Genomic DNA, 12,500 nt, shown 5'->3' on the forward strand with positions numbered 1-12,500 from the left:
GTCCACTGGAACAATTAGTGCTAGAATTACCAGAAGCAGGTTTAAGGAGACATATGGTGGCAATTTTCATATGAATGATGCCCTGTGGCCTTTCCTGCAAACTAAAACCTGGGATCATTTGCAGATATTTTTCTTAAAAAACACTGTAGGTCCCAAGACTCTGGGTGACAGCTAGGAGGGGGCATTCCAAGACGATGGTCCAATTTGTGCTCATTTTGGTAATTATATCCAACTGGCAAGTGTCCGCCTCTCACGGCCAGCGCCGCTGAGCGCCTGTTCACTGTGTGGTTTTTGTAGCTGATAACTCCCCATGCCATCCGAGTCCAGACCCCGCCGAGGCACATTCCTGGCGTCGTCGAAGTGACCCTCTCCTACAAATCCAAGCAGTTCTGCAAAGGTGCTCCTGGGCGCTTTGTCTACACCGGTGAGTTCATAGCTCCAGCTTCTGTGGGAAAGCGGTAGAGGCCTCCTCCCCACCAGGAGGTGCTCGTGAGGGCACGGGAGGACTGTACAGAGAGGGCAGGGGTCTGTGGGAAGACGGGCGAAGCTCCCTTGGCCTGTGGGTTGGGCTTAGCTGGGTGTGTGGTTTCCACATCTTTGAGATGGCGTATGACGCCGTGGATGGGACAGTCCCGGTGGCTGTGTGAGCTTCGGTACCTCTCTCTGTTTGTGAGGCTCCTCACCTGTAAACAAAGTGGCTGGGGGGAGTCATTAGGAACAACAGTCGCCAGCTACCACTGGGGCAGCTGCCCATGTGCCTGGCTCCACATGGGGCTAGGGGCCGCGTGTCCACTGGTCTCCATGCCTCTGCCCCGTGGTGTCACTGCTGTTCTGCTGCACACACTGAGGCTCAGGAAGGTGATGAAGTCAGTGCACAGGCCACACCCCCAGTAAATGCAAGGCCCATGTAAACCCGGTCTTTCTTGCTCCAGCCGGGGGTCTTGAACCCTACATGACACTGCTTCCTAAAGGAGATCTGTATTCTCTGAGGGTGCGGGACAGACTCCTGGCAGCAGGAAGTGTGGCCTATGCAGTTCCACATGCTTGCTGTCTTACAGTTGTTCTATACGATGCTTTGTCCATGCAAGGGCTGAATTAGCACCACTTGTTCAGGATTGCTGTTGAGAAATGCCGTAAATAAACTTCCAGTTGGCTGGGCATGTTGGCTCACAGCTGTGATCCCAGCACTTTGAGAGGCGGGAGAATCACTTGAGTCCAGGAGTTCAAGACCAGCCTGGGCAACACGGCAAAACCCTGTCTCTACCAAAATTTAAAAATTAGTGGGGCATGGTGGTGTATGCCTGTGGTGCTAGCTACTCAGGATGGTGAGGTGGGAAGATCACCTGAACCCGGGAGGTCAAGGCTGCAGTGAACCTTGATTGCACCACTGGTCTCCAGCCTGGGTGACAGAGCAAGACCCTGTCTCAAAACAAACAACTCACTTCAACTTAAGGCATGTTTGCATTTTGATTTCTAATCTTAGCCAACTCCAAATGCTGTGATATTTGAGAGATGTTTTTAATGATGGACAGTGCCTGCTCAACCCGGTGACAGTGAACGAGATGAATACTTACTATCTGTGGCCTTGACCTGCTTGTGCAGTGGCTGGGTGACTGTGGCCTGGTGTCCTGGGGTGGCCGTGAGGGCCACAGCAGGAACCTGGACTAGGGGATGGGGCTTCAACTCCTGCCATCACCATCTGAAAGACGCCCACTGGGGGACAGTCCTCTCCTCTGTCCAGAGAGTGGGTGACCTGGAGGGTGCTAAGCCCCCTCTGCTTTCAGAAGGTTTAAAGAGGCAATAGACATCCCTCAGCCTCTTCCCTTCTTAGGAAGGACTGAGTGAGCAAGAAAGGCAAGATATACATCCTGCCGCTGCCCACTGTACATCAGGCCCAGCGTCACCCCAGGGTGTGCCTGGACGGGTCTTGGTGGTGGGCCAGGGCTGCTGTCCCAGAGGCGTCCAGTCGACAGCTCAGCACTCTCCATGCGGTTAGGGTGGGAGAGGCAGTGCTTGCCCCACACTAGAGGCCACGTTCTGTGGGACCAGCACACACAGGACCAGGCGCCCAGGAGCTGCCAGAAGACCACAGGGGAGGTGGGCCTAGCAAAGAGCTGATGTGCGGACACCTCTTGGCCTGCATGTAAGACTCTGAGATGGAGAGAGGGTCGCTCCTCCAGGTTTTGGAATCCCAGTGTTTTAAAAAATAAAGACATGTCACAATGGGGTTCTAAAAATTGGGGCACCTTTTAAACACTTATATACACTTCAACAAATAAGAACTTTTGCTGTGCAATAAAGTGCAGCGTCTGTAGGCCCCAGGTACCTGGGAGAGGTGAGACATCAGAATCCCGCTGTGGGCCGGGGGTCGTTTCTGGCACCTTGCCGTAGGGCTGTTCTCGTGTGTGCGCTGAAGCCACACAGTGCACATTTCCACATGCTTCCTCATGCAAACTGTTGGTATGTGTACCACAAGCCCCTGAGTCCCTTGGCTCATCTGGCTGTAGAGGCTGCAGGCCCTGTGCAGAGACCTGGTGTTTGCAGACAGACTGGGACCTGGGCATATGCTTACTCTTGTGGTCTCAATTTCTCCTCTGCTCTACCTGGCAAGGTTTGGGTAAGGATCAGGGAAGACTTATGTATAGTGTCTAACACGTGGCATAAATGGTCCTTCCTGTGGAAGGTCACTGAGGGTGAACTTCTGCTGGGTTCTGTGGGATCCTGCTCGAGTCCTGAGCTCCTTAGGAAAGCAGATATTGATTATTGCTTGTGAGCCATGGAGCAGCACCTGAGCTTCAGCGGGCACATGCCAGGGGTGGGCTCCCGTGTAGGTGCCTGTGTCTGCTGCGGGGTCCTGGTTTGTGACACGAAAGTGATGTGTGTTTGCATGTGGCAAGACTGACTGCCTCCGCACAAAAGTGAATGAATAAGCCCCCTGTTCTCAAACTGGACTGTCAGCCCATCCCGGATGAACGCTTTAGTGGATGCCTTCAGTGGATCCTTTCATGAGTTCAGATCTTTGCATACGTGGGCTTTTTGGTGGGGAAGTCTGCACAGCTATTGTTAGAAAGAAGATCGCGGAAAGGTCCAGTCCTTTCTTTGCACTTCGCCTGCTGTCTCCTGGGGATTCTGTCCCCAGCGCTGTAGAGAAAGGCCTTGGGCTGTGCATTTGTAGACAGACGCGGATGTGTAGGGTGGGAGGAGCTGCCTGTCACTGGCTGGCAGGTATCACATGGTGTGGCAGAGCCTGCAATGTCAGCGTTCCCTCAATTCCCAGCATGGCAGGGCCCAGCTCTTGCTGCTCTGGGGCTGGTGCGGGGAGGGGGCAGCTCTCTGCTGTCTGCAGCCTGTTCCTGTTGCCCTCCAGCCAGGTAGGATGCCTTCCTTGGCCAGGGATATCCTCTCCAGGTCTCATATCCTCCTACTAAAGGACCAGTGGACACCTTAGTTCCAGCCCTGACCCAGCCTGTCCAGGTGCCTACCTTCTATATCTACAGCCCATATTGTGCCCCCTCTGGGGCTGACTGGGCTTCTCGGGCACAAGCTCAGGGTCCTGGCTGCCCAAAGCTTCAGGGATTTCCTCCATCGAGACATGCTCCCGTGAGTGGGTGTTTGGTGACGCTCTGCCACAGCCCAGCCTTTCTTGGCTGGAGGTTAACCTGTTGGCTCCCCTACACCCCAGTCATTAACAGGAATATCCATTTCAAAGGTGATGTAAGGGATACAGGCTCTACAGGCTGGGGAGCAGAGGAAAGGTGGGGTCATGACCTGTCTGACCTGGAAGCTTCTGTCTGATTTGCATTGCCCCAAAATTGATGGGGACAATGAGGTAATCACCGGGAATTGCACTCCCCCGCTGAAAACTGAGCCAGCCCCTTTGCATGTCACGACATAGGCACCGTCCCCTGGGCGTCTGGTTCCCATCAGTGTCCCCCAGCCCCGGAGGCTGCCGGGACACCCTCACATTTAACCTTCCCCGCGTGAGGCCGGCTGGGGCCGCCAGGCGGAGGACTAATGAACCTATGCTCAGAGGAGGGGCTGCCCGCCAGAGGCTGGGAGGGACTTTGCAAAAGGCCTCAATGATCTGTTTACAGTGATCTGAGAAACACCAGATTTTTCTGAACCAGACCCTATTAGTCAACCCCGAGTGGGAAGGGGAAGGCAGGCCAGGCCCCATCCATCCAGGCCCTTTTGCCTGCCTCTTTCAACTCCTATAAAGACACAATTACCTTGGGAGGCTGTGGCGGTTCAGTTGATTAGCACGGTGAATTAAAAGAATGAGTCACAAATGACATGTCCAGCGCCTCCATACTGGTTCTTTGTATTCCCATGTGTCTCACCCTGTTGTAAGAAGGTCAAAAATTAGAGAGAGAGAACAATTTTCAAGCGGCTAGCACTTAGGAGCAGAATTAACAATCACTCTGTATGTAATTGCCAGTTAATAGTAAATTGCCTTCTAGACTGTAAAATGCAATATAAACTGGTGGGCACCTAAAATTAAATTAATGAGATATTTGCTGCATTTAAAAGTGAATAGTGCAAATTAATAACTGAGTGCAATGCTTGTTTTAATATTTGTCTAATAGTGTACCATTTGCTTGTTTAATAATAATTAAAATAGTCCCAGAATGTCCTACCTGAGAAACTCGCAGTATACACACAAAGTATAATTCCACCCACAGAAACGCATCAAATGGTTAAGAGTAATAAAAGAAATTATTTTTTAATTAGAATATAAGCATTACAGTGTTATTTGATTAAGACAGATTGGAATTTGTATGCATCTAATTGAAATTATGTTACTGAGGAAACTACTTTCATAGACACGTTTTCAAGTGTGAAGCATTGTGGCAGAAATGCGTGTGTTACTGTTTTCTAACAATGTCCATTTGGCAGAATGGTTTCCTATTAAACAAAAGCACTGAGGCCAGTTGGGAGTGGCGGCTTGACTTCCAGCATCATTCACGGGACACTGGGGAGGTGGCTGGGTCTGTGTTTCTTACTCTTGGTTTCTTGCACCCGGATGGTTGATTGACCCACCCTCATTTTAGAGATTTCTTTTGCTCAATTAAAGAAATTATCACAAATTACTGGGAGCCAACATGTTGTCTGCGACAGACCGAACCCAGTTACTAAACAAGATATTGGCAGTCGATAGCAACCACATCCAAAGTGGACACAGGGAGCTCTTGACGGCCGAATACCTGGACTGCTCCCAGCCCCGGGATGCAGTTACTAGATGGGAACATAAAAGCGATTATTTTCTGCACAAGGACATTCATTCAGCTTCAGGCTTATGAAATCGTTACTCAACCAGTAATTGCTAACAGTTTCTTTTCTTTCTGATACAGTATTTATGGTTTACTTTTCTTCTTCTTTTTTTTAAGTCATATGTACCTTAAAACTGGCAGTGCATCAAGGGGCAACGCTGTGTCCTCCAGGGCTGTCCTGGCCCTGGGTGAGGGTTTCCCCCGTCTCCTGGCAGGTGTCCACAATTTAGCCCCACTTCATTCCCCTCGTGAAAGCACTCATGGTTCTGAAGTGTGTTAAAGATCTTTTGTGTGTGTTGAGAGGCAGTCCTGTTAGCACCACGGAGTCAATTGTGCCCTTCGACCACGCCAGCCCCGGCTTACTGTCTCCCAGGCCGGTGCTCCTCAAACAAATTACTTGGATGCACAGAGCAAATGATGCTTAATTGCCGCCCACAAATCATACTATTTTTACTATGCTCAACTAAATGCTAACGCCTTCCTTCCATGTAAACCACATGCTTTCCTCATGGGTCCTGGAGTCTGGGGACTCTTTGGCTCAATTCTGTGGGTGACTCTCATCATCCCCGTGACTGACTGACTGTTCCTGTCTGCAGCAGGCCCTCCTGCAGCCACACTGGCTGTCCTGCTTCAAACCCACCATCAATGGTGTCCAAGGACGTCTGCGTCCCCCCATCACCCCTAGTGAGCCCCCCGAGAATAGACACCCTCCAAGCACCTTTGCTTTTCTATCAAGTTGGTTCTATCAGAGAATAGCTTGGGTCTGTGTTTTCAGCTCAGGCTGACTGTGGACCTGTCCAGAGTTGGGATAATCACAAGATAATGCGTGATTCCAACAACACAACTTCTCCTGACACCACTTTAGCTTTTGTCCTTTGTTTAAATATGGATGGCAAAGAGTGATTTTTTTTTTTCCACATCAACTGGAGTGGCGTGCATCCGTGCCTCAGCCCCTTCCCCTGGGAGTGAGGCCGACTGCCATCACTGGGGTCATTTCAAGCATCCTCAGGGCCCCTTAGGCAGAGCCACAAAGGAAGGGAAGGAGGGCAGGCTCCCACCGCTGTCCTCCCCACTGCTACATCGTAGCGTCAACCCAAACCATGATCAATTAAACTGCCAGCATGCTAAGTGGGTGCTGGGGTGAGATTCAATAACACGGCCCTTTGAAGAGTGGGGCCAGGACGGCTTCCAGGGTCACTGCTGTCCCCTCTCTTTCCCGTCTCGAAGGAGGCCAGGAGAATGAGACACACCGTTTGTGCTATTGCACAAGTAGACTATTTGTCCTAATCAGTGACACCCATTTACTAGAATTGCTTAAAATGAACTATACCTCATACAGAAATCGCACATTTAGAGAGTTCCATTCATCATCTGAAAATTGAGGGCCAGTAAACTTTTCTGCTCCTCCAGTGGGATCATAGGCATGCATCAAAATGTTAAAAATGATTGGTGAGAGGGAGCTGTCACCCATTTATCAAGGAAAAGAACATTATTTGCTAATTTCCCAACCAGGCTGGTGACAGGGTGCTTCGTCTTTAGACCCACGGTGACCAGCATGGCCTTTTTGTTATTAGTACAAGTCAAGCGCTTTTGGGCTGTTGCTAACAAGACACATTTGTCTGTCATCCGAGGGGGCTTTGGTCGGTTTCCAAGTGGCTGTGACCAAGTCTGCACCCTGCACCCCGATTGGCTGCTCTCCTCGGGGCCACACTAACCCAGGAGGAGAAACGAGCTGATAAATCACAAAGTTTCCATGTCAAGGTGAAGGTATTGACTCTTCAGCACCAAACCTGACAAAATGTAGCAGAGAGGAGATGGCCATTCGTCTTCCCCAAAGGACAAAAGGGTCATCCGGGTTTCACTTGGCAATTGTCGGGTTGAGGACGGCAGAGGCGGGCCCGGCCCTCTTCCTGTTAAGCCCCCTGAGTAGGTGGGTCCTCTGGCCCCGCTCCTCACCCACCTTGCGGTGGCCCTTCTCGGGGCTGCAGGGAGGAGAGTCGGGGGTAGAGCGGGTCATGCTGTGGACTTTTGAGTTTCTGAATGAGGAGGACGTGCTTCTGAAAACAGCTTGGAGTGGGTCCGGGAGACGGTTCGGGACTGTGGAAGAAGAGGGCAACAGACCATTTAGAACAAAATAAGTGTGATCACCTGAAGTGCAGAATAAAGCGGGGATAATACGATGTAAAATTAAATACCACAGATCACTCCGGCCACAACTCCCGCAGGTTAAACTCTGAAGACCAAGGGAGACGTCAGCACAAACGTGTTGGTAGAGGACCTGAAACCGAAGTGTGCGGTTCTTTCAGCACCAAAGAGGAGATGACATAGATCACTCTGTTGTCCCAGAAGAATAGGAACAAGAACTAAATGCTGCCTCTAAACGTTTCTCTTTCTGGCTTATAAGTTACCAGTGCCTCAAGCTCCCTCCCACCAAATCGCCATGGCTGGACATCGGGCCCAATGCTAGCAGCCCATGGCTGGAATCGATAGAGTATGTGTCGCTCCGGCGTGTGCCCGGCCAGCTGAGTCAGTGACAGTGCTGGGACCCGGCTGCTCGTAGTTTCACGTGAGGCTGTTTTTGGAGGGTCCTGAGACCTGTCTGTGCACAGTGGCTCTAGGCTAAGGCTTGGATTACAAAAGCCTGGCCTGAGAAAAAGGTGCTTTTCCAAAACTATCATTTCAACCACTTGGGCCTTTTTAATTTGTTGTAGAAAATGCAAAATGAGGCTGGGCATGGTGGCTTATGCCTGTAATCCCAGCACTTTGGGAGGCTGAGGCAGGTGGCTCACCTGAGGTCAGGAGTTCAGGACCAGCCTGGCCAACATGGTAAAACCCCATCTCTACTAAAAATACAAAGAAATTAGCCAGGTGTGGTGGTGCATGCCTGTAGTCCCAACTACTTGGGAGGTTGAGACAGGAGAATTTCTTGAACCTAGGAGGCAGAGGCTGCAGTGAGCCGAGATTGTGCCACTGCACTCCAGCCTGGGCAAGATAGAGTGAAACCTCATCTCAAAAAAAAAAAAAAAAAAAAAAAAAAAAAGTAAAATGAGTAAAACGTAACTTTCGTCTTTTACAGTGGTTTTAAAATAAAGCTACAACAAGAAATAGAAGGCTGTCCGTCAGTGATGTGGACTGTTTGCTACACTAAAAGGCAAAATAGAAGTTTTCAAATGCTTCTCATGAGCACATGGAGTGACTTGACTTCACAAGGAACCTGAGTGTATGCGGAGGGGCACACACTCTCAAAGGGTCATTATGGAGCGTGCGAAATTTCAAATAGAGAAGCTCCCTTTGAGATAGGAGACCATGGCAGATTTTGTCAGCATTGGTGCAAATCATCTTTGGAGGGAAGTTTCTTAGAGGTGCTGCGTGGCTGGGGTCATTCTTTGCTTCCTCTCCTCTCTGGATACCACCTTCTCCCTGCACTCTTGAGATAGCCCTTTCTACGTCTTCCCAGATAGAAAGCTTACAGCCTGGCACAGGGAGCCCCAGAGCCTCTGAGGCCTGGACCCGTGCTTCAGGCATCTGAGAAAGCCTGAAGTCAGGAAACCCAGGGGGTCGGATTGGGGAGGGTGGATTCTGCCAGGTTTTTCTCCATCTTTTTACCTCCTTGTCTTCTCTAGAGGAGGCCCTTGGCTGGGAATCTCCCCGCTGGCCCTTCTTGTCTCAGCCCCGGGCACCCAGGCTGGGGTCAGTCAGATGCTTGTTGATGGCCATCCCTTCTAGCCCTAGTTCGGAAGACCCACTTGGTGTTTTCCTAAGGAACGTGCTCACACTGCGGAAACATCCCATGCAAGCTTTAGGCCTGCGGGCACTGAGCTTCCAAACAGGCACCAAGCTGAGGGCAGTGGCTTCTCCAGGGCTTTTACAATGGAGAGCCTTCAGGACGGGTGGCATCGAGATTGCTTTACCACGTGCTTGGCATCAGGCCGTGGCCTGTCCCAAACTAAAGACCAAACAGGCCATAGGCTAGGGTGGTGATTATTTCAGAAGTCCACTGAGTCTTAAAACCCTGTAAGGGAGAGAAACATGCCACTGGCAGACACCACACAGGGTATTGGGCTGCAGCTTCACATGCCCCTTGCCCAGGGAAGCTGGCATTTGGTGTGTACAACCCCAAGGACTGAGTTCCAGGCCATGGCCTGGCTTTGCTGTGGCACCATGATAGTGAACACCTGCCACGTGCCCGCGCTCCGTGTTCGCCAGGGGACTGCTCCCCTTCCTCCCCACCCCAGATTCCACCAGCATCGGCGATTCTCCTTTCCTGCGTACCTGCAAAATGCCAACTGGCGGGAATGATCTATTGGACGAGCATGGTGTGAACACGGTATCTTACATAAAGGTGTGCCATGCTGTGGAAACTTACTGTCAACATGGTTTGGAATCTGCCCCTGGCTCCCAGTGTTCACCCACCTGGACACAGCAGGTGATACTGAGAGATGGGGAAGCTGTCGGTTCTCATAGACGCTCATGGTTAGGGTATCAGGTGGGGTGACATACCTGCCCATTCGGCAGTGGGTCCCTTGCCAAGGGAAGTGATGGTCTCCATCCTGGCAGCCTGGGGCCTGGTATCTGGATGGCCATTGGCACGTGCTTGGTGCAGAAGCCACATTTGCCATCACACTGACTCGAGGTCTTGTGGGAATGAAGCAGGACATGGAAAAGTTAATAAAATAGTCAGAATGAAGAAGGCGCTCCATCTGATGACAAGAGAAGCAGACGGGGCACTGGTGGATTTGAGAGGAAGGGCGCCTTGGGGAGGTGGTGGGGAGGGGGCCGTGGAGGCTGTACCCCTGGAGGTTGAGCAGTAGGGGTTGAGGATTTCCAGGCCAAGGAGCGCCAGCTGGGCATGGGGCTGTGAGTGGGGCAGGCCAGGGCTGCATTGGGGGCTGCTGTGGCAAGAAGGAGGTCAGATGAGGACATGATGGCCTTCTGGTCCCAGTATATCTTGGCATTTGGGAACCCCATGTGGAAATAGGACATTTTACAGGAGACACGCAATCTAGCATGCTGTGTTCAGGGGCTGTGCTTTTGGGAATTCCAGTGTTTACGTTAATCTTGGTGATGTCTTTAAAGCCTCTCTGCCTTAGAACATTCCTTTTCTTTATGCAGCCTGAAAAACCAGGAGTTAAAAATGCCTCCATGGAGATTGAAAAGGGTAATAATGTTGGGAAATCAAGTTACACTCCCTGAATGGGAATAGATTCCCCACACCAGGCCCTTCCCCCACAGCTGGGCTCTGTCTTGTTCACCCCTGTGCGGGCCCTGTGCTTTTACACAGGTACTGGACACACCTTTATTCTAAACAGCACTCCGGCCCTGGAAGATGTTTCCTTAGTGTAGACAGAGCTGGCACATCTAATTCAGATGAGGAACGTTACTTTCACTAAAAACACTGTTTTTTGTTCACATATAATTCACGTATCATAGAATTCACCCAAAGTATACAATTAAGTGGCTTTTTGTACATTCACAAAGTTTGGCAACCATCAGTCTAATTCAAAAACGTTTTCATCACATTAACGGGAACCCCGTGTCCACTAGCTGTTGCCCCATTCCTCCTTCCCTTGGGGAACGTCTGTCTCTGGATCTGTCCCGGTCCCCAGAAGTGAGAGCCATGGAGAAGTGAGTGTGGAGGGTGGCCCGTGCCTTGGGTTTTCCTTTCCTGGCCTCCCCTAGCTCCTGGCAACCATGACTCTACCTCCCTTCCCTATGGATCTGCCTGTTCCAGATATTTCCTATAAATGGGGTCACACGTTATATATATAGTTCTTTGTGTCTGGCTTGTTTCACTTTGCATGTTTTCCAGGCTCATCCCTGTTGTAACGGGTATCAAGGTTTCACTCCTGTACATGGCTGAGTACTATTCCGTTGTATGGATATACCATATTTTGTTTATCCATTCATTCACTGACAAACATTTGGATATTATGGAAAACACTGCCGGGAACATTTGTGAATACATTTTTTGGTGAACATACGAGGAACGTGATGTTCACTTTGGCTTTTCAAAACAGAAAATGTGATACCTTCTGTGTTGGCCAGATGTCTTCAAGAGGCCTGCATTACTCATTACCTTGAACACCTACCGTGGGCATCACACTGAGTAGGGCAGGCACGTGGCCGAGGGTGACCTGTTGGGTGGCCTTCCTCCTATGGGGAGGGCAGAGGCCTGAACAAGCACATGGGGTGGCTGGGAACATCCCCATGAGGGTGTGGCCCACCCCAGAGCACAGAACGGGGCTGCCTCTGTCCTCAACCCTGGCAGGGACACCCCTGACCTTGGGAGGGGCTTGGACTTTGCAAGCTCCTTTTTCTGTTTACCTCTGTGTGCAGATTTTCCGCTGGTTTAAAGTGTGCAAATCCATTGCTCAGAGGGTTCTCCACAGAGCATTAGATTTCCCGCTTGGTTCCTAAGATCTCTCTCCTCCCTGCAAAACATCTCTGGGAGGCGTGCAGCAGAGGGACACTTGATGTCCCTTTTCTTAAGGAAAAGGATCTAGAATTCCATCGCACACATCTTTTTATTGTGCTGAGGGTGGCTTTTACTGGCTGGTGTCTCTTCCTTTTGTTTCCAGGCATTTCTCCACTTGGTTGAAAACGTTAGAACAACCTTCTTGGGGAGCTTGAGGGTTGTAGGATGGCTGGGACCCACTTCCCGACCTCAGAGCCTCCGCCTTGGGAAGTACCTGTGTCTCCCTCAGGCCCGTCCCCAGAGGCGAAAGCCACGGAGAAGTGAGGAGGCCACGTGCCTTAGTTTTCCGAGCTGCAGGGCTGGGCTGGGTAGATGTAGTTTCCACACGACTATAAAAGCCATCATCCAACATATTCTTTGAGGTATGTAAACAGAATTGTTTGAATGCAATCCAATAGTTGTCAGCAAGGGTATTATTTTGGTACAAGGAAGATGAGCTGTCCCCTTTTCTGTGCCTGGTGTCACATCACAATGCCGCCATCCGCTGCCAGGCAGTGGTGAATGGAAGCTGGTCCCTGTGCACGAGGCCCGGTTGGGCTGTGTGAATTCCAGAACAATATTCCCGATATGAAGGAGGTGGCTCCAATTCCAATTAGAAGTCAAGTGTTTTTCTCAACCTTAAGAGACTTTGCGACAGAAATACCCTGCAGTGAGTGGGTTGGGGGGATTCTGGAGTCACTGGTGTGAAACCCAGGCTGACCCTAGGCAGGTCTGAGCCATCCCCCGCTGGCAGCGGGGGGCCCCATGGGTGGGAG

General features: G+C 50.9%; 1 protein-coding gene across 12 annotated transcripts in view; it reads left to right on the forward strand.

The window, feature by feature from the left end:
• EBF3 (EBF transcription factor 3) overlaps positions 1 to 12,500 on the forward strand; it is a 128,632-nt gene that overhangs the window by 96,378 nt on the left and 19,754 nt on the right. For all 12 annotated transcript variants that reach the window (XM_031936147.1, XM_023224426.2, XM_031936152.1 and 9 more), the window contains one exon: positions 298 to 424. In XM_031936147.1, the coding sequence (XP_031792007.1) occupies positions 298 to 424 (127 nt within the window). The remainder of the gene's footprint in view (positions 1 to 297; positions 425 to 12,500) is intronic.

The sequence above is a fragment of the Piliocolobus tephrosceles genome, chromosome 9 (assembly GCF_002776525.5).
Source record: "Piliocolobus tephrosceles isolate RC106 chromosome 9, ASM277652v3, whole genome shotgun sequence".
NCBI lineage: Eukaryota > Metazoa > Chordata > Mammalia > Primates > Cercopithecidae > Piliocolobus > Piliocolobus tephrosceles.